At 54.8% G+C, this 21,269-nt stretch overlaps 5 protein-coding genes across 5 annotated transcripts; 2 read left to right on the forward strand and 3 right to left on the reverse strand.

The window, feature by feature from the left end:
* Positions 1-237: 237 nt before the first annotated feature.
* Positions 238-3,885, forward strand: IWZ02DRAFT_494694 (uncharacterized protein; the record flags this gene model as incomplete). Its single annotated transcript, XM_066770050.1, has 3 exons — positions 238-504; positions 563-682; positions 730-3,885. 3 exons carry the CDS (start codon positions 238-240, stop codon positions 3,883-3,885), a joined length of 3,543 nt encoding a protein of 1,180 aa, XP_066618360.1.
* Positions 3,886-4,428: 543 nt separating this feature from the next.
* IWZ02DRAFT_485582 (uncharacterized protein) lies at positions 4,429-6,416 on the reverse strand. Its single transcript, XM_066769227.1, has 2 exons — positions 6,176-6,416; positions 4,429-6,116 (listed from the first exon to the last, which is right to left on the reverse strand). The coding sequence occupies exons 1-2, from the start codon at positions 6,219-6,221 to the stop codon at positions 4,762-4,764; spliced, it is 1,401 nt and encodes a 466-aa protein (XP_066618361.1). The 5' UTR covers positions 6,222-6,416; the 3' UTR covers positions 4,429-4,761.
* Positions 6,417-7,036: 620 nt separating this feature from the next.
* Positions 7,037-9,081, reverse strand: IWZ02DRAFT_427635 (gamma-glutamyltransferase). The gene is made up of 4 exons (XM_066765925.1): positions 8,768-9,081; positions 8,572-8,716; positions 7,947-8,520; positions 7,037-7,883 (listed from the first exon to the last, which is right to left on the reverse strand). Exons 1-4 carry the CDS (start codon positions 9,003-9,005, stop codon positions 7,140-7,142), a joined length of 1,701 nt encoding a protein of 566 aa, XP_066618362.1. The 5' UTR covers positions 9,006-9,081; the 3' UTR covers positions 7,037-7,139.
* Positions 9,082-16,308: 7,227 nt separating this feature from the next.
* On the reverse strand, positions 16,309-18,788 carry IWZ02DRAFT_464280 (U4/U6.U5 tri-snRNP-associated protein-like protein). Its single transcript, XM_066768389.1, has 2 exons — positions 16,637-18,788; positions 16,309-16,583 (listed from the first exon to the last, which is right to left on the reverse strand). The coding sequence occupies exon 1, from the start codon at positions 18,440-18,442 to the stop codon at positions 16,784-16,786; it is 1,659 nt and encodes a 552-aa protein (XP_066618363.1). The 5' UTR covers positions 18,443-18,788; the 3' UTR covers positions 16,309-16,583; positions 16,637-16,783.
* IWZ02DRAFT_464283 (chaperonin Cpn60/TCP-1 family) lies at positions 18,789-20,934 on the forward strand. The gene is made up of 4 exons (XM_066768390.1): positions 18,789-18,941; positions 18,988-19,142; positions 19,201-20,575; positions 20,634-20,934. Exons 1-4 carry the CDS (start codon positions 18,939-18,941, stop codon positions 20,655-20,657), a joined length of 1,557 nt encoding a protein of 518 aa, XP_066618364.1. The 5' UTR covers positions 18,789-18,938; the 3' UTR covers positions 20,658-20,934.
* The last annotated feature ends 335 nt before the right edge of the window (positions 20,935-21,269 follow it).

Consider the following 21,269-nt stretch of genomic DNA (forward strand, 5'->3'; position numbering starts at 1 on the left):
GTTGGTGGGTGGTGGTTGGCGCATCAGTCAGCAGACGTCTTCAATTGTGCTTGAATCCATGCCAATTGGCTTCACTCACCTCACACGCTGTTTGCATTCCACCGCCAGCTTCTGCCTTTCCCGCGCTCGCCATCCGCCTCGTTCGCTCGTGCCCGCCCTCAATCTCCGCCGTCCTTGCCTCCAGCGACTCCATGCCCTCTGCCACTTGCAGGTAGCTCCTCGCGACTTGACGCCCGAATGGACCTGCCCCCGGGCTTCTCGCGACCCACCCGCCAGAAAACTCCCGCCTCCTCATCCAACACGCCCTCTACCTCGTCCTCAACTCTGCCGACCTCTCTCGACATGGCACCGACCCGGCAACCATCGGCCCCGGCCGCCAAAGCCTCTAGGGCCTCTCGCTCTTTGGCCCACGACAAAAATTTGCATCCGTCAAGCAAGGACAGCCTCAGGTCGACCTCCAGCAAAAAGCTCGAAGAAGCGCCCAAGGTGGACAAGAACGAAGAGGTGATGCCGCGGCATGCCCGCCTCACCACGTCTCGCGCTAACCTCAAGCAATCTACAGATGTTGAGATTCTTCAGATCCGACTTTGACAGCCTGCGTTCTCTCATCACCTGCAAAATCTGTGACCGGCTACTCTACGAGCCCTACGTCATTTCATGTGGCCACACCTACTGCTACAGCGTCTGTGTCTCTGAACTTTGCCAACACGCGCGCTGACTTGTTTATAGTGCCTCTGCACTTGGTTCGTAAACAACAGAAATCGCAAGACGTGCCCCGATTGCAGAAGCGTCGTGATCCATCCGCCAGCACCGGCCTACCTTATTCGCGAAATGACCACTGTGTTCATCAATCGGACGGAGCTCCTCCCCACCGGCGAAACAGAAGACCAACATAAGCAGTGGCAAAAAGAAGAGGCCGACATTGTGCAAGCGGACAAGAGCAACAGTGATGGTCAAACCGGCGGCCTCTTCAAGGGCTGCTTCAAAGTTCGCCCCGAAGCCGGCCTGCGCGTGGTTCGCGACCAGAACGATGGTATTGACCGATGTCCGATGTGTGCATGGGAACTGGTCGACCGAGAATGTTCACAGTGCGGCCTCCAGTTTGACGAGACGGGCGCTCTTACTTGGGACAACAGCTTCACCGGTTTCAGCGACATGGATGAGACGTCCGAGCACGACACATTTTCCGAAGACCTAGAGGCCGACATTGACGGCGAATCCGAAGACTCGGCCATGGGCATGGATGAAGACGACGACATGGATGACATGCCCAACGAATACTATGACAACGAAAACAACTTTGCCGACAATTATGCCGTACGGCGATGGCTGGCTCATGAGATGGCACGCCCGCAGGTCTTTGGCTTTGGCGCACCGCGCCGCCGAGCTGCTCATAGTGCTGCTGGCAGTAACAGGAGATCCTACAGCGCTAGCATTGCCTCCGACATGGTGTCCGAAGACACGGAAATGGGCACGCTCGAAGAGGAAGACGAGGACGAGGATGACGGTTCTTCGATGCACAGCTTCATCGATGATGGAGAACCAGAGATGCCTAGCTCGTCTCGAGCATCCGGATCCATGGCAAGCCAAACGCCAACGCCGCCTCGCAGACGACGCGTGGCCACGTCTGAGTCTTCCTCAAACGTTTCTCATTCGGTTGAAGAAGTCGACGACGACGAGGACGATGACGTAGACGACGAAGGACCCATTTCACATGGTGGAAGACGAACGATGTTCCACGCGCTGCAACAACGCAGGCCTCGGGCGCGCGTCGCACCGTCTACTTCCTCTGTTGGTGATGACTCGATTGACGGGGAGTTCGACGAAGAAGCCACTCAACATCTTCTCCGAGAAGCTGGGTGGTCCCCGCTCGAACCCGAGGATCAAGACGACGAGATGGAGGATGATGATGATGATGATAGCGATGGTGGAAGAACGACTGTTGGGTGGGCGCCGATTGCGAATTCTGTTGAACGATCACGGGCCGGAGGTTCTCTAACACCTACTGCAGATAGACCGAACGTGGCAATTCGACCGCCATCTCGCGCTGGCAACACTCGATTTCTTGATGGCTCCAGGGGCCTACGTCGACGGAGCTCGGTTCTCTCAGGGTCCTCGGGAGCAAACTACGAAGACGGTGAAGCTGATGACGATGATTCCGATATCGACCGGGACGGTGACAACAGCACGAGATCTCCAGTGGTGAGGCCTCGAAGTTCACGTGTGCGCCTGCGGGGTGGAGGTGCTGGAAGCAGTTCTCGCCCTCCAAGTAGTGCTTTTTCTGGCAATGCAGTCGATCAAGAAAGCGAGGGGGATTCAGATGAGACAGCTGGTCCAGGTGCACGCAGTCGGCGCTTTCGTGGCCACCGGCAAGAATACGACCCGCGGATCAGTTTATTCTTCGCTCAACACATGGCTGAACTCCGTGATATCGATATGGAGCGCCAAGACGCAGTGCTAGGTCATCTCAATGAGCTGCGTGCCACGACTCCTGTCGCACGCCCTCGGACAGTCAACAGGAACCGGAACTCTGCATATGCATCTCAACATCAGGCCCTACCCAATAGCGCTCTGCCACCCTTGTCACCCCCAGCAAATGTACCTGCCAGACTTCGTACGCCGTCAAATCATAATTCGTCTGGAGGCTCTTCTGCTGCAATGTTGCCGCGTTCAGGACGCAGCCATGGTCTTTCGAGCCAGGCCACTCTTGCTGCTGCAGAGTCTAGCATCTACAGCCAGCGCCGGAATCCCACTCCATCCTCAGTAGCCAGTGGCACAACAGCAGCCGATGCCCCCGCTCAACCGCAAAGCTTCATGGAGGGACCACACGCCTGGTCCAACAATATTGCAACGGATGCAAGTGACCGCCCGTTGAGTAGGACGAGCACATCCAGCAGCCGATATAGCTCTGGGTCATACCAAGGCCCGATATCACCAGGCCTCAATTTCGCAGCGCGCTTGGCGCAAACGCGGAATCCCTTCAATCCATACATGGCTCTAGGCCCGCGGCCTCGTCAATCGAACCAGCGCCTCCGTGAGCAGTCTTCTACCGCCACCCTTCGTCCCCGTCAGTCTCAGCGCGGCCTTCGCCAACAGCCATCGCATGGCAATGTTCGAGACGCAAATGTGCCGGCCCAGCATGTCCGCCAACAATCTTCACGTGTGAATTTGAGATCTCAGCCCTCTCAGCACCGTCTCTCATCCCAAGCGTCTTCCCGCGCCCTTCGAAATGCGAATTCCGGTGGCATGCACCAATCGAACGGTTCAACCACGAGCATCGGTTCAAACGGCTCGACATCGGGACGCTCGCGACTGACAGAGGAAGAACGACTCAGTCGTGCCCGCGAGCTCGTCATTAGCCGCCAGCAGGCCCTCAGCACCGGTACCAACCCGTTCACTGCCGGTCGCGGCCGTGGCAGGCCACCCAGCCAGGACAGCACAAGCAGTACGGGAGCGTCTTCCAGGTCTTCAAGTCAGTACAGCGTCGGAAATGCACCCTCATCTACTGGTGTGATGCCTGGGCCTGAGTATGGGTCTGGATCAGGGCCGGCGCCGACACAGACTTTGGCACAACAGCAACAAGGTTTGGCTTCGACTGCTGGCTATCGACCAGCGCCGGCGCGGCGTGTGATGCACAGGTATGCCGAGCAGTCCTTGACCGGACAGCAAGGAGGCGTAGGCACGATTAGCTCTGGCAGTGGTGTCAATTCTGCTGCACCTGGCCTTGCGCGGACGCGAGCTCAACCAGCATCTGGAGTAGGTGCGCAAACGTACGGCCTTGACAACGGACAGGGAAATGCGGGTGGTTCTGCAAGGGCAGGCTCCGTTGCGTCCTCGCCAGCGTCAAGTGCCGTCACTGCTGGTGGCGGCGTGGGGAGGTATTGATGGGATGGCCATTGGAGCTGACCTGGCTCGCATGGTTGCAGAAGAATCTCTATTTCCTCTTTCTGGGCTTTCTCGTCGTCTACTTTTCCTTTCCTTCTATTCCCCCTTCATTTTCTTTTCATTGCAACGGTAGCTTCAAGTAGGGATTCGAGTCTTTGGCTTGGGAGAGCGAGCTTCATGTGTTACGGGATCACGAACCGGGACTGGGTCATGGCAATAGGGAAATGGGCCATGGATGGCACAAGGGTCATTGGAAAGGCGCAGGGCACTCATGGATCACGACAGCGATGTTGGACGGAGTCACGAACCAAGAAGGATGATGGAGTCAAGAAATAATTGAAAGAGTACTTAGATCCAAGTGGTACAGAAGTTTGTGGTTGGAGTTTTGGCGGTGATGGTCCAAGATCAAAACAGAGTTGGGACAGTCCATCGAAGAAGAGCGTGCGTGCACGGCCTCTTCTGCACATGAGTTGGAAAAGCGGTACCTAGGCAGCAAATACATCACAACGACAAGCCAGCCACTCATGCCACATGCAGCCAGTTGTCTTGTTGTTGCGTCTTTTTGTTTCTCTCTCAGCTATGCACAAAGATATCACGCTTTCAACGAGGCCACCCGGCCGCGACGATGAAGCCAAAGCAGCTTGCCTCTAGAGATGTTCCTGTCGTCGTTGTCCTGATGCTCAGTGTTGGAGAGGAGGAATGACAGAGATACAATTGTATGAAAACTACTAGTAACACAGGTATGCTAAGGGAATCATGACCAAAGCCGTTCCGCGTCCCTATTCTAAAAAGAACAACGCGCGCAAACAGTTGACCATGCAGCCACGACCAGTGTGGTAGTACGCCCAATGCCATCCACATCCAGACAGCTGACGCCTATTTACTCTCATCTTTCTTCTTGCCGCCGCCGAAAACACCACCAACCAAACCACCAACGCCTCTCCCCACGCCGCCCAGCGTGCTTCCCACACCGCCGACGACGTCTCCTTTGCCCAGCTTGCCCACTCCCTCGCCCAAACCTCCCGTCACGCCGCCCACACAGTCACCAACTCCTTTTCCTACACCTCCTACGACGCCTCCCACGGGTCCTCCCACCGTGCGTCCAACGCCTCCCGCTGCGCCCTCAACCGTATCGCCCAAACCGCGTCCCACGCCGCCAACCGTGTCGCCCACGCCACCCGTCGCGCCGCCCACGACGCCGCCGATGTCAGCGCGCCCCAACGCGTCAGTTGTTCCCGTCACAGTGCGTCCCACGCCGCCGACGGCCGCGTTGGCGGTCGAATTGACGCCGCTGGTCGTGCCCGTCACCGTCTCGCCCGCGCCGCGGCTGATGTGCGCGACGGGCTGTCCGACGCCGGCTGGTCCGCGCGACGCGGCGCCCGCCAGACCAGACGTCACGCCGTGCACGGCGCTGTTGGTTGCGCCGATGGCGGCGCCCGTCGTGGCGTTGACGGCCGACGTGGCGCCCGTGACGGTCTTGTTGAGGGCGCCCGTCGTTCCCGTTGCGGCTGTCTTGATGGCGGAGGGCCTGCTGTCGGCTGGGCTGTTGAGCTTTCGGGGAGCCTTCTTGGCGTTCGGCGGAGATGTGCTGATGGTTGTGGTGGTTGTGGTAGGCGTCTTTTTAGTCGACACTGTCGAGACGGCGGGGGATTTGGGCGTTGATGACGCAATGGCCATCTTCTCAGAGACGGATGAAGGTGACTTGGCGGTGGAAGTGATGGCAGTTGCGTTCTGCTTTACCGATGCGGTTGAGGCGGGCGACTTTGGGGGTGGGGACGGTATCTTTTTCGGTCTTGTTGTCGGCTCCTGCGTGGACACTGGAGGAGCCGTCGACTTCTTTGCCACGCCAGGGGTTATGGGACTAGACTTTGTTGAATCGACAGGGGACGACAGGTCCTTGGCTGATGCGGAAGCTTTGTCGGCGGTTGCGCTGGGAGGGGACTTGGTGCGGATCATGGGTACAGGCTTCTTGCTTCCGATTGGCGAGTGCGTAGAAATCCTCTTAGGAGGAGATGTAGGAGAAAGCGGTGTCGGGGAGATGAGTTTGACATCAGAAGTTGAGGATCTTGAGGAAGTCTTCTTTTGTGTGGCCGTCGTCGGCGCAGACTTGACTGCAGCTGATGGAATAGCCTTGGTTGGAGAAATAGGAGACTTTGGTTTGCTGGCACATGAAGAGACGCTGGTCCTCGGTACAGCAGACTTTTTTGCACCCTCTGCTCCTTTCGATACTCCTGATAGGGCAGTCCATGTCAGCAGTGGTAAATTGTCGCCATTGCAGAGCCTCGCTTACCTCCTGGGGCATCATTCTGATTCTTCAATTCGACCATTGGCGCCATGATAAATTTTGTCGACTTTTGAAAAACGAGTAGAAATTAACGAGGGGTGGAAGATTGCTCGGGGCAATATAAAGGGGAGCGAACGCGCATTGAGTCGCGGCTGAAGGTGTTCGTTCGACGCATGTGTGGTCCAGGATTGACGTCATCGCTTGGAGCGAGAACTTGTTCGATGCATAAGCCCAGCTGCACCTCTCCAGGGATCCTCCAAGTCTCAGGCCCTCTGGGGAACATGTCTTGAACAAGCCTTCTGGACCATGATCCACCCGTTGATCTCCATATGTAGCGTGGTAGAATGACGTTCTGGTGGAATCTCAATGCAAGCCCCTATCATCGATCCCCTGCGAACCCTGAATACGATGCTCCAGGGTCCTTTCTGCACCACCAGACCATCGCGACCCCTTTGTGCCTGGCTCCCTTGCTTCCCCGGCTTTTTCGAAAGATCGGCCGTTGATCGTGAGAAAATCTGGCTTTTTTCTGCGCATGATGGGACAAAGGAACATGGAATCCGACCGCTTTAAACCAATGATTCGCTCGTGAGGGATAGCCTTGAAACATTTGACAAGGGCTTATTTTGAAGCTTTTTTTCGTCAACTCAGTCAGGTCCTGTTGTCCAACGTGACTGGATAGCCACACGTCATATCGAGCGGCTGTCAAATCATACGAGCCTTGTGGGTGTGTGGGTGAGTTTTAGGAGTTTTCGCACTCGGGCGCCCATGTCAGTCCGTGTCTAAATTGACGTCAACGCCAGACATTTTTGTCAGCAACAACGCCTGCAGCGAGAAACATCAATCAAGTCGCTTTGCAGATGCACATGTCAGAACGGGCTCTTTCTTTGGATATTGGGAAAGTTATTTCGTATTGCCTTCCAAAGCTTTTCCCATACCCGTTAAATGCCAGCTCCACCATTACCTTCAACTTCTATATCGCAAAGCCGCCCGAGTTCTTTTGTCTCGGTTCGCCCGCTGCCTCGAATGTGCCATTGCTCAGCCTCCTCAGGGCCTGGGCAGTGCTCTGACCTTCGGCGACCCACGTGACATTGTGGCCCCTCTCCTTCATGTATGCCGCTGTGCTGTTGTCATAGGAATATTCGAAGCTCACGGTGTTAGGCACAAGCTGGTCATGGAGACGCGGTTTCTTCAGTGCTTCGGGTGCCGTCAAATTCAGACCGAGCATGTTGAACACGTTCTGGATCGTCGACGTGATGATGCGAGACCCGCCAGCTGCACCAACGCTAATGTAAAGTGAACCGTCGGGATAGTCGACGATGATGGGGGTAATGGATGAAAGGGGGCGCTTGCCGGGGCGAATGTAGTTGGCTTCGCTAGGAATGTAACCAAAGGAGTTGCTGGAACCGGGAATGGAAAAGTCGTTCATTTCGTTATTCATGATGATTCCCGTCTCTGGAACTAAGACACGGGAGCCAAAGTAAAGATTAATGGTGGTCGTCAATGAAATGGCAAGGCCGGACTTGTCGGCAGCCACGATGTGAGACGTGCCCGGAGTATCAAGACTCTCGATGCCACTCGGGTCGTAGTAAGCCACAGGATGACTAGCCGAGTCGGTAATTTTACGCCGGATCAGCGCAGCGGTGTTTACGCTGATCATTTGTTCTTGATACTCCTTCATTCCGCTTACGAAGTCGGGATCACCAAGCACAGTTCTCTGTTTCTAATTAGCAAAAATTTCCAAGAACGTGGGAACATGTTGATGTCAACAGCCACTTACTTCAGCATAGGCGAAGCGGATGGCCTCGTCAAGGCGGTGGGTTGTCAGGTTGACATCCTCGCCAAAGTCTTTGTAGCCCTCGACAATCTTGAGAGCACTGAGAGCGACGGCACCGCTGCACGGAGCAGGGCCAGTGGTCAATTTGTAGCCATTGTAGGTGATTGACAGCGGATCCGGAGTACTAATGGTGTAGTTTGCCAGGTCCTCGAGTGTCATGATACCGCCAGCCTTTTTCACAGCGCTGATGGTCGCATTTGCGATGGCACCAGTGTAAAAGGCATCAACACCCTCGTTTGCGATGACTTCGAGCGTGTCGGCATACCGTTTGCGCGTGATGGTGTCGTTGAGTCCCAGGCGAGTACCGTTTGGAGCAAAGTCGACGGCCCAATTGGGGTCAGTGACAAAAAAGTCGTCTTCGCCCGAAGTTGCCGAATTCATTGCCTTGTACAAGTCCTCATTAAGCCGGAATCCATACCTCGCGAGCTTCACGGCCGGGGTGACGACATCCTCCCATGCTAGCTTGCCATACGTCTTGTGGAGGTGCTCGAGGCCACGAAGCTCGCCAGGGACGCCACTGGCATGTCATTAGATATTGTCGACAGTTTCGGTTACTTGGGTCGCGTACCTAGCCAAGCCACCCAACTCGGAAAGCTCAGTGTTGTTGTTGTACATGTCCTGAGTCGAAGCTGCTGGGGCTGTCTCGCGGAAGTCGATGAAGTCGTATGTTCCATTTGGACCGCGTACAGTCATGAAGCCGCCGCCGGCAATACCTGACAGGGTAATCAGTCGCAATCATTATGGCGGGAGTAGCAGGGGCATACCGCTGTGATACATGCCAATAACGCCAACGCAAAGGACAGTGCCGACGAGGGCGTCGGCAGCGGACCCTCCAGCCTTGAGCAGGTCGATGCCAATGGTACTACATTCTTGCGACTCGGCGGCGACTGCGCCAGTGCTGGCATCCTCGATGGTATGCTGGTGGGGAAGTCCGAGAGCCACTTGAGACGAGAAAAGGCTCGTCAAGAGCCCGGCGACGGCGGGCATCCGCAGAAGCTTCATGATCGCGTGTCAATGAGGGAGGGTCGCGCGACACCGAGGGAGAACAATCTTACCAGGCACGTCTGTCACAATCAAGGGAGGAGCGAATATATACAGGAATTGACCGACACGCACCACGTCGGGCGGCGGCGCTGGGCAGCACAGACACGAAGACGGGAGTAGTCAGTCAGTCAGTCATGAAAGCGGCGAAATCGTGACGAGATTATTGATAACTAGATGGAATTACTGTCGGCAGTTCTGTCGACGAGGAACAAGTCAGAGCCGTGTGGATTGAGGGTGAGCGTGACCAGGGCCGGGACAAGGGCTGTGACCAGGCGACCAAGCAAGGCAGGTCAGGGACAACTGAAGGGCGAAGGCAGGCGTGATAAGGATGAGTACATAACGCCATGGTGGTTGAGGAGTGCAGTGGGCGAGTAAGAGGATCGTCCAACAGATGTAGATAAACAATAGCACCGCTGATAGTTGGGTACCCTACTGCATGTGGGAAGACGGCGCTCGAAGCGGCAGGACGCGCGCGCGGGCCGAGGCAGTTGAAAAATTCAATGGAAACGCGGGCCGTGTCGGGTGTAGTCATATGACGTCATCTCCGATGCGCTCTGTCAAAATCCCGGCGCCAAACCTAAAAGGGTAAGCGTCTGAGGGCCTGAGATAAAACCACATCAGACGCATGACCATCTCGTCACGTCACGTCACGTCTCGTCTCGTCACGTCTCGTCTCATCTCGTCTCGTCTCGTCTCGGGCGTCCCGCTCCCGTCTCCCGTCGGCGACGACGGGAATGGACCGCATAGGTCGCGAGTCGACGTATTGACGTTGAGATGCAAAGCCACCTAACGTGAAAGGCAGTACCGCAGTGGCTGGAGCGACCGTCAGTTGTGGACTCTCATCTTGAAAGCCGACGGGCGGATTGCGTCACGGCCAAAGTTGGCGCAAAAATCCACGGATGTCGGGTCTCCACCTAGTCTCCACCCCGTCCTCATTGGCCGTGCTGCTTTTCAGCTCGTCGAAATATCCTCTTATGTGTCGCCTTTGTTTTTTCGCTGCCATCCTGACCGGTCCTGTCTGAACGACGACTGCTTTTCCAACGGCGCCTCATATCGACACGCCGAGTCCCTGCGCGCGTTACCTGCATACATGATTTTCCCTTGGATATTTCCGGCCGTCGTAACCGTTTCTACTGGTCCATAACCCGAGCACGACGGCCCACATCATTGTCCTTTTCTCAGCGACGTGGGACAGAGCAACCGTCAATTGGCCATCATCTTGGGCTCGGTCCTCAGGGGGCCTCAGGGGGACGGCGACGCTCCTCGTCATTGGCGGCATCTTTGCCTACCTACGCCGTCCACCGACGCAGGACTAACGGCTCAATCATTGCAAGAGCCGTGACGCCGCTGGACGACGCCGAATTCCTCCACATGCTCGCCAGGCCCGCCGCCAACTTACTGCCAACCCGTCGCCTCTGCCCCGACACAAACTCTACTGCTTGTCGTGGCGGCCCCGCACCTCGTCTTGCCCCGATCACAACCACTCCGTTGCACTGACTGGTAGGTTATCCACGTGCCTTGAATTTAACCTCACTCGACCAGTTTTGTCTGGACCTTTGCCGATTTTACTTTTCTGTCTCTGTGGGCGAGATGGGTGAAATACGATGTGACGGTGATCATGTCGGACAGTCACTGTCATCGCAGGGCGTCGATCTGATGGGCGGATGTGTGATGGACTGGGCCGCGCTGTTTGTTGCCTGGCATCCATCGGCCAATGAATTACCTACCTTGAACACCTAGAACGACTTGCGATTGATGGTCATGGTGGCCTGGGGTCTGAGTCGCCCGTTGCTTCATAGGAAAGGTCCGGGTGCCCACCTATCGACGTGACGACTGCCCATCGACTCTGCTGCTGTCTCAGCGCCGCCAGCCCGCGCCCGCGCCCGCCCGCGCCCGCCCGCGCCCGCGCTACGCCCAATCGAAGCTCTCTCAATCGTCGTCGCCTCGCACAGTGCACACTGCCTCCCGTCGCTCAACGCCTCTTACGCGAATCGCATGCCTCTTGGGTACCTCCAGCTTCAACTCTGCATCCTGTCTCGAGATAGAGATGCGAGGGCCAACGGCCATCCATGTGGGGGATGATGGCACGCCTGCGACCGGCGTGAAGAGTGGCATCATCGTGAGTCGCGGTACGCGGTTGCGTACAGGTCGTGGAAGGCGGCGGGCAAAAGCGGTGGGTACCAAACATCGGATGGCAGCAACGAGGAAAAGATGGCGACATTTATTTGCACCAACGTGCGTAAGCCGCCAGAGCCGTTCGATTCGACCTCGACGCCGGTCACGCATCCGCCGTTGCTGGTAATTCGTGCGTGCTGCTTTCACCAACTCTTGCGTGCCGCTTTCGCCAACTCTTACGTGCTAACGATGGTTGTGAATGGCAACGGTGCTTTAGTGATGACAACCATGATAGAGGTAATGACAACCATGACAGACTCCGAAGACAAGGCAACGTCGTATAAAGGATCTGAGTCTCTATTTAAGACAAGGAATGTTGTTTAGCAAAAGTCCGTTTACCCATGCTTTACTCCACGCCCGAAAGATTAAACATCAGTGCAGCCGCCTTCGACCAGAACACAAAAATTGATGCCGTTACTGCGGTCATCCGGATGGTCCGTACAATTGTGGACGTGCACGCTTAGCTACATGTCTTTACAGATAACACACCCTAGCTTATCCTAACCCTAACTATTATTAGGATATAGTCTTCCCTCACCCTAACTTTACCCTAATCTCCTAACCCTAACTATTACCTAACTAACTACTCTTTTTTTTATTATTACATATTTTTAATACGTAGCTATACTAATTAGGGGGCTTTTATATTAGTCTTTCTATAGTCTAGTAGAGTAGAGTTAAAGTTCTAGTATTTTTTATAGTCCGTAGTTTTGCCGGTTTTTATTATAAAGGTGCGGGAGCTTATTACGTGTATGTCTATAATCATACGCTCGAGGTTCGACTAGAACTACAAAAATTGATGCCGTTACTACGGTCATCCGCGGTCTCCGTCTTCAGACATCTTAGAGTTTACGAGCTCAACATTCAAGCATAAATTTCGTTAGAGCTTCTTCTATTTAGCTTGATTTGAAAGTGTAAAACGAAATCTTCTTGAATGACTTAGGATGGAAATCAAAGTATTGCCTTAATTTAATACTTGCAGGGAGGATATATAACACCTCACGCACATGAAATCGGTAATGATGGCGAAGTCTTTGCTACAATGTCTCTATATCTAATCTTTATGCCTTATCTTTTTGATAGCATGTCAGCGCCATACCCAATGCCGATACCCAAACACAAGGTTGTGGGTCAAGCTCCATGAGCTGTTGTGCGCGTCGAGGCGAAAGAACATGACTGCGGAAGCACCTGCGCGCGACTTTCAATTTCATGGCGAGGAATTTCGACAATGACGTTATTTAGCAGCACTGTTCAGTTCTATCCGACACCGGTTGCACCACAGAATAGCTGGACATTACATATTGGCCGAATTGTATTACGGCGACACAACACATCAAGTTTCCAAATTAGTTCAGAGAGCGCTGAAGAGGTCGGATGGCTACCTTGGAAATGTAATAAACGGAATCTAACGATTATTCTCTAGCTGTCGAAGATGCTGTTGTACAGCCCGCAGACTGAACACAAGTTACTGTCGCAGGCTTTCGCGTGCAATGGGGCTCTATGTGATGTCACTTTTGCGACCAATAGAGATAGGGCAGAGAGAGACGTCTCACGAACTGGAGCGTCGTCTGGCCGGTCGTTCGCGAAGGCGAGAAGTCGACGCGGAGGAAGTTCTACGGGGACGTGAGGTCTACGGCTTTTCGAGTCAAGACCAAACATGGACCAATTACAACCACACGCCATGCACAAATTGGAAGCGATATCGCATTTTTTATCATTGCTTACACGACCTCTGAGGGCACATCTTAGCGTCCACAAATGCCTCTTGAATTAATTTTTGGTCGAAATATTACAGATCACCATTTGATGGGATGGTCTAGCTGACGATGGTGCTGAGCGATAAAGATATCTGTTTACGGAGGACATGTTATGAGCGTTAAAGAGCGAGGAGAACTGCAGGGTCAATAAGAGTATGTCAAAAAGGGTGCGAAAGAAACTTTGGTTGATGAATGTTGATAAATTTTCATTTCGAAGACAGTTTTCTTGATACAATGATTAACATGCCGCGGTAAATGGAAAGTCAATTATGAATTGATGGTATTGAATCATTGTTTCTGTCCTTTGATCAACGGTAACGAGTCACCATCAACAGACTATCGAAATGCGTCACGAGATGTGGGACTGTCGTACGGCAAGGTGAGTTGGTCCGTGGATAGAGGCTCGTGGGACTTTTGATGTAAACATTTTCTTCGCAAACGACATCTGCGCACACAGGACAAGTATCAGAGCCCTGCCAGAAATTTGATCTGAGTTTCGAGGGAAAAATGTCAAAATTGATGGAATCGTCAGATGTTGTGCGCACAAGCACCAGTGGGTCTGGTTGTTTGGGATCATTGTCAGTTGCGCCCATCTGTCGGTGTCATAGGAAAAAGGGAAAGTCGGGACGAAAAGCACCCAGGGAAGTGGGATCACCACCACCCATGAACAACAATGTATTTCTAACTTTCTCGAACACTCACCCTTGCATCCACAAAGTGCTCGGCGCGAGTTCAGTAGTCAGGTCAGCCAATTTCCCCTCGGATCCTTTTCGATGTCGTCCGGCAAAAGAAACAATTTGAATGCATTTCGGTGTTGCTGTCCGACGCAAGCACGCTGTCGCTTCACAGTGATAGCGGTGCCTGAATTGGTGCTTTTCATACTCAGCTCGCAGGGCAGGAGCATGAGAGGCACGAGTAGTCTGATTGGGGCGGTGACAGGAGGTTGCGTCTGTCGTCCGCTCAGTCATTTGCTGAAAAACCATAACGGAATTACCGCACAGGGACGCGTGATTTGCTCTATGATCGTGACTCACCAGCCAGTCGAGATCAGGTGGGTGGTATTAAAAAGGTCTCAAATTGCGGTCTGTCCTTCAAGCACGCACTCTCCAGGATCGATGGGAAGAGCCATGGCCAGAGTGCCTACTCACAGTTCGCCGTATCTTCTGACAATTTAGATGTGCTTTGCGTGCTTTTTTTGCATCGGTGAGGCTATTGCGGCGAATCTGACTCGAGCGATGCGAGCAGATTTTTGAATAGCGGACAGCGTCATGTGGAACTTCAAACCGCTGCTGCTGTGGTAACGTCGTCAAGATTTCAAGATACGTGTAATATTGGACCTTAGGTAGCACAATTTCGGACGGTCTAGAAGAAGCGATCGGCGGCGAGATAAGATACGAAAGCGACCGGGGCCCCCGACTTAGCGTTGGGACTGCAGCGCTGGGCGATCCGTCGTTCCTTCTCGCATACAACAACGACTGAATCACACTCGAATCACATCACGACAATATGTATGCTTTGCTTGCGCGTCAACAACTCACGCCAACATCCCGCTCTTCGGCTGCTGCCTGCTGCCTGCCTTCCCGCGTCACGGCGGCTTTTCCGAAGCTCGTCCGCTGCATCAGTGCCGTCTCGCGCTCAATTATACACGCCGGCGACGAATCGAAGCCTTGTTCACGCATAATCCGCTGCATAGGCCCAATCACTGCCAGTTACACAAAACCATAATTTTTCTAGACGTTCAAAGTTGGACTTTTAGCGTGGGGACCTGCCTTTGATGCCGCGCCATGACACCCCTTCAGTCCGCATCCGGCATGTGACGACCAAGTGGATGCACGCAATTTGGCGCATAGTGCCGAAGCGGCCAGCGATCCCTTTTGGCAGCCATCCACTGATCATCCTCTTCTTCTCAGCGGGCCAGCATGAATAGAGAAAAAAAAAAAAAAAAAAAACACCAGGATGGACTCACGTCGCGCTCTCATTTCCGCGCGGCCCTTTGTCCCATGCTGCTGCTCTCTGGACGCTCCTGATCCTTGGCTTGCTACGTTCAATCTTGCCTCCATCTTCCCACGGTGATGCTTCTCCGCGTGGCCTCGTGCTGCATCTGCATCTCGCACCTTTGTCGACCTGCGCCACGTTGCACCAAATTCCAATTGTGAACGACGTTCGAAGCTGGACTTAGCGCTCGCTCCTCAACATGGGAAAAGGCACTTGTCGGCCTCAAATCAACATGGTCTTGAAGCTTCTCTGAACAAGTGGCGCCCACTTGTCGGATCAGAGCGTAGCCCAAGCCTAGGGAATCCTGGCCTTCCTTTGTGTCTGCACAATGAAAACCACGGCCATCCCAGAGCGTACGGTTGTCCAAAGGGACTCACTAGCAATGGCATGGCACTGGCCCCGGACCCAACCAGCGTCGCCAGCTCCTCTCAAGATCTCTCCGCCCTAACAGCCAGATCGGTCGATTAGAAGTCAATGCTTGACTTAGTGCTGACGTCCTCGCTGTTTGTATTTTTGGCCTCTTGCTTTCTGTCATGTGGGGCAAGCTATCGTGCTGTCTGGTCTAGCTTTCTGTGGCGCTCTAATGACGGAGTTACGAGCCCTGTACATGGGACGCCAGATAGACCATAAACGAAGCCCGCTTTCGTTGCAACCGCTCGACGGGTAATTGCAAAGCTCAATCAAGCAGGATGCACTCTCTAGCAACCACCGATTGCCGACCTACTCTTACGCTAGAACGAGACTGCAAGAGGCGAACCCAAATGAGGCGCGTAGTGCGGAGGAAGGACGACCTAGCCGGGTTTGCTTAGCACAGGCTTCGGCAGCTAATCGACGGCGACTATCTGGCGCCGCACCGGCCAGATCATGGTGATCCGACGTTTGAGTGTCAAGTTAGCGCGGCCCCGTGGAGCCGTTGGCAGGTGAGCCGCTATGCACTATGAACTCGCTCGCTGGGCCTCTGCTTGACGCTGAGAGAAGAGCCTGTTCTTTCGTTCGCATGGTTGCTGTCTACGTTGCGTTCAAATGACACCAAGTCTGGAAAATGCCCAGAGAGGGTCAAAACCGTATGCACAACCCCTATACCAAAGAGCAGCGATCAATGACTGCACATAGAAGACGTGCGTGCGATCCAAAGCCAAAGGAGAGGGCCAGGCAAAAATCTAAAAATCTTTACCGTCGGTGACCTGCCACTTTGTTCAGTGCCTCGCCACGGTCCTCATTGATGATCAGAAACAAGGGATGCAAGCTCTGATACGGGTACCGGCCCAGGGGGTCCGCTGACGGCCATCCCGTTGACAGAGACCCCCCCCCCCCCCCCCCCTATCTACGCAACATACAAAGCCTGTTGCATGACGCCCCCGCCGCAATCTTATCCACCATTTTCAGCAGTCGACCACCCAATCCAGCGCCTGGACGCCTCTTGTTGAATTCAGCCGATACGAATGTCAGAGGTAGGTAACCCGCATACTTGACATGCCCGTAGCTTTTTAACGTTAGGGGACCACTATACCCTAGGCGGTCTATTAACCAACAGCGATCTACTACTACTGTTGGAAATCAGGTTCAGGAGAAGAGGCAGGTGGCTATGGGAACGGTCAACGAGCTGAAGTATGTTTGGGACGTGGAAGCTGTCTTATGCATTCCTGCTGATTGGGCAAGCAGATTCCTAAATCACTCCACTTTCAATGGTTTACAGGACGTGGGAGCTCCAGTGCCACGCATTGTCGGAATTAGGATCGCTTTGACAACTTGCCTGGATTCAAGACTTTGGTATCTTCGCACTGCACTATAGACGCCCCGAAACCATCTCTATGCCCTCGGCTTGGCCTTGCCCTTTCGCGGCTCTCGCCTTTCCCAGACCTGCACGTAACTCTCCTTGGTGAAGAGCGTCTCGGCGCGCGCCTTCTCGACAAACAAGTCCTGCACCTCGTACCACTCTTCGCGGCTCTTGTCGCGCAGCTGCACGCGCCAAACCTTGCGCTCGCTCTCGCCCTCGACGCTGTCGTCGCGCGTGCGCACCGCCTCGTGTGTGATGTTGGCCACCAGGTCGAACCAGATGGGCTCGCCGGGCGGGTGCACGGCGGGATTGGGCTCGATGTACGGGCTCATGTCGAGCGAGCGGGTCGGAAACGTCACGATGGTCGGGTTGCGCTCGCTCACAAACTTGTTCTTGGAGAAGCGCTTGATGTGGAAGAGCAGGTACGGCGGCAGTGGATGCAGCAGCCGGTAGCGCTTGCGGTAGTTGAGGTGCTCCTGCGCCGACACGCCGTCGTACTTGGATAGAATGCGCGTCAGGGGGACTTGAGGGATGATGTTTTTCTCGAGCTCGTCTTGGAATACGGGCCGAGGTGGTAGGTCGAGGGTGAGGATCATAAAGTGCGACTTTTCCGACTGAATGTCCGAGTCTTCGAAGCGCAGCCGGTCCGATGCATCGGCCCGTGCCGTGATGAGCTGCGATTCGATCTTGAGGCTGCCTTGGAACACTTGTTGGACGATGCTGGACTTGGGCTTGGATTTACTGCCGCCCAGTGAGAGGTGGAGGTTGTTGAGGAACCATTGCAGAAAATCCACAGGGTCCGACTGTTCGGTCAAGGTGAAGCGCTTGGTGGAGCGCAGGGCGACTTCTTGGAGTAGCTCGTGCGGTGAGACGTGTGCTTTGAAGGCTCGAGGGTTCCATATCTTGCGGACTAGCGTGCTGAAGCGCTGCGCAAGTTGTGGGCGCGACGAGAGATCTTCGAGCATGAAGTAGTTGCGCAGAGGGGTTACATGGGCCAGCGCATGGATGGCCGCATTGAAGTAGTCGTTGGCTTTGATGTTGTTCAATCCGACAAAGCCTGGGATATATTTGCGGCCCACGAGATCCCATGCTGCCTTTTGCTCCCGGTCCAGCTTCATGACCTCTTCTTTTGATAATCTGGGGTCCACCACAAATTTGATGTCTTCTAGCGCCTTGCTCTTGACCTCGTATCCTTCGGGAAGCACATAGACCTTTTTTGTTTCCAGGTTTATGTACACATGGTGGCCTTCGTCGAGAGCGTGGAAATAGGCTTGGGATTTGGGGCCTCGCCCTTGGAAGTACTTTCCGCACACTAGGCAGGCGTAGACGTTGATGTTGGATAGAGTGACGGAGCACAGCTTTTCAAAGTCAAAGTCGAGAACCTTGCGGTCTATGGTATCCAGGTAGAGGTCGTTGTATCCTTCTGTCGGCGCGGTTTGGCGCGTGGTGGTTGTGATGGCAGGCTCATCTTCGTCGTCCAAGGCGCCGGCCTCTTCCAGTTCCTCATGGATTTCTTCGGCGGCGCCCACGATGTCTAACTTCTCTTCCTGTTTTCCATTCTGGCGAATTGGAAGACCATTCCCCGGAGGTGAGTCGGCTTCGTCGCCATCGTCGTCGACGCGAGCTCGTTTTGAAGCTGGCGAATCGGCCGCAATTGCGTCGTCGAGCGTTTCGGCGTGGCGTTTGGACATGTCGATGGCTGTTGCTCGAGAGACAAGTCGGACGGCGGGTGCGAGCGTTGGACTGGGAGTGTATGGACAAGCAAGTTCTCTACATACCTAGACAGATGAGAGTCGGCAGCGCCGCGGATCGTCCAAGCTCTACACGGCTGAAATTCGGGTGAAGTTGACGTAGGTCCACGATGCTAGGTACCTTACCCCTGTCGGTTGCTTGTCTGCTCGATGTGCGACTTTGTCATTCCCCTGGAGTAGTTGCAAAAAATCATAAATTGCAAAAGATTGAGCCATCTCCAGCACCGGCGGGATTGTTCAAGAAATATTGTCGTGCTCCCAAGCAGGAACCCAGTTGAACGGCGGCGGATTGCAGCTGTGCGCCCCGCGCCAAGACTGACAGCCCGACATTTTCACGTCAACCAGAACGCGTCCACCTCCCGCTCGACTCCTCAGAAGCGTGCAAGGCCAAGCCACCCTTTTCCGCGCGCATTCCATCCTCACAACGTCTTGCACCATGGTATGTTCTTCCAACACGCTCCAAAGCCTCTCCTAACCCTCATCAGTCTTCTCAAAATCCTACGCAAATCTTCGCCGAAGACACGCAGGAGGACAGGGGTGAGAATGCCCGTCTCTCGGCTTTTGTTGGTGCCATCGCAGTTGGTGATTTGGTCAAGAGCACCCTCGGCCCCAAGGGCATGGACAAGATATTACAATCAGCGTGCGTACGAGTCCTTGTGCAGCTTCAGGAGCTTGGGCTAACTTGCCAACCCCCTCAGGTCCACCGGAGAGGTCATGGTAACAAATGACGGCGCCACCATCCTCAAGTCCATTGCTCTCGACAATGCCGCCGCCAAGGTCCTCGTCAACATTTCCAAAGTACAAGACGACGAAGTGGGAGATGGTACGACGTCGGTGTCGGTGCTGGCGGCAGAGCTCTTGCGCGAGGCCGAACACCTCGTCAACCGGAAAATCCACCCGCAGACCATTATCGAGGGATACAGAATAGCCAGCCGCGCGGCGCTGGATGCGTTGGAGAAGACGGCCGTGGACAACAGCAAAGACCCCCAGGCGTTCCGGAGAGACCTCATCGCCATTGCCAAGACGACTCTGAGCTCCAAGGTCCTCAGCCAGGACCGCGGACACTTTGCAGAGCTGGCCGTCGACGCTGTTCTCAGACTGCAAGGCTCTAGCGACCTCACGCACATTCAGATCATCAAAAAGGCCGGTGGCAAGCTCAAGGACTCATACCTGGAGGAGGGATTCATCCTGGACAAGAAGTTTGGTGTCAACCAGCCCAAGCGCGTGGAGAATGCAAAGATTCTCATCGCAAACACCTCCATGGACACGGACAAGATTAAGATTTTCGGCGCCAGGGTCAAGGTTGACAGCACGGGCAAGCTTGCTGAGCTGGAGAAGGCGGAGAGGGAAAAGATGAAGGCCAAGGTGGACAAGATCAAGGCCCACGGCATCAACTGCTTCGTCAACAGGCAGCTCATCTATAACTGGCCCGAGCAGCTGTTTGCCGACGCCGGCATCTCGTCCATCGAGCACGCCGACTTTGACGGCGTCGAGAGACTGGCGCTTGTCACTGGCGGTGAGATTACGTCCACGTTTGATCACCCCGAGAGCGTCAAACTCGGTCACTGCGATTTGATTGAGGAGGTCATCATCGGAGAGGACGCGTTGATCAGGTTTTCTGGCGTTGCCGCCGGCAAGGCTTGTACCATTGTGCTTCGCGGCGCAACCGAGCAGCTCCTGGATGAGGCTGAGCGTTCGCTGCACGACGCCCTTGCAGTTCTCTCGCAGACTGTCAAGGAGCCAAGGACGACGCTTGGTGGTGGCTGTGCCGAAATGGTCATGGCAAAGGCCGTGGAAACGGCGTCTCAGAACATTGCGGGCAAGAAGGCCATTGCTGTCGACTCGTTCGCCAAGGCCCTGCGCCAGCTTCCCACCATTCTGGCCGACAACGCTGGTTACGACTCTAGCGACCTTGTCGCCAGATTAAGGACAGCCGTGTACTCTGGCATGACCAGCTCTGGTCTGGACCTCATGGCACCAGGCGGCGGCATTGCCGACATGCGGGAGCTTGGCGTGATCGAGGCTTACAAGCTCAAGCGCGCAGTGGTGTCATCGGCGAGCGAGGCTGCCGAGGTGAGTTTGCTTTGTGTGTCTTGATTGATCAAAGAAGATGGCTGACGATGTTCTACAGATGTTGCTGAGGGTAGACACATAATCCGCAGCGCACCCAGGAAGAGGGAACGCATGTAGAGGTAGCGCGAGCATGAAAACAGGCTTGAGACAGCGCATGCAAGAACAATCAGGACGTCTGGCGAATGTTTGCAAGCACGAAACAGCAAGACACGTCGGAGCAGCATCAGGGCATCCCTGAGCGGGTAAGAGATCGCGTGCCGTTGGTCGGGACGCGCATCATGTCTGGACAGTGCGTAGGCAGAAAATAGAATAAATTGAAAGCCACGGCAAAATGTACACGCAAGTTTGCCAACGTACGATGCTCTTGTTTGGATGCAACGGGAGGGGTTGTTGGTTGCGTGAAGCCAGGGGGCGGGCAAGGCGAGAGACCAAGGGCCCTCGGATGTTGACTCTTTTGCCACGCACGCCCACAGCCCGTGTCAGTGCGAAGGCTGTGGACTGGGGGTAGAGGTGTCCTAGCGCACCGGCTGGCCTTTTCCAGGACCTAGCGTCTTTGTCCTGGTGGAGCACGTTGTCGACGAAGCTGGAGCTTTTTGACGACCTGAAACGGCAATGACAAGGAAAGGGAGGGCCAGCAAAGGGGAGCGAAGAGGTGGTGGAGGGTGGCAGCGAGGGATGCTTGCTCCAGCCTCTC

The sequence above is a fragment of the Phyllosticta citriasiana genome (assembly GCF_038021145.1).
Source record: "Phyllosticta citriasiana strain CBS 120426 chromosome Unknown IWZ02scaffold_18, whole genome shotgun sequence".
Lineage (NCBI taxonomy): Eukaryota > Fungi > Ascomycota > Dothideomycetes > Botryosphaeriales > Phyllostictaceae > Phyllosticta > Phyllosticta citriasiana.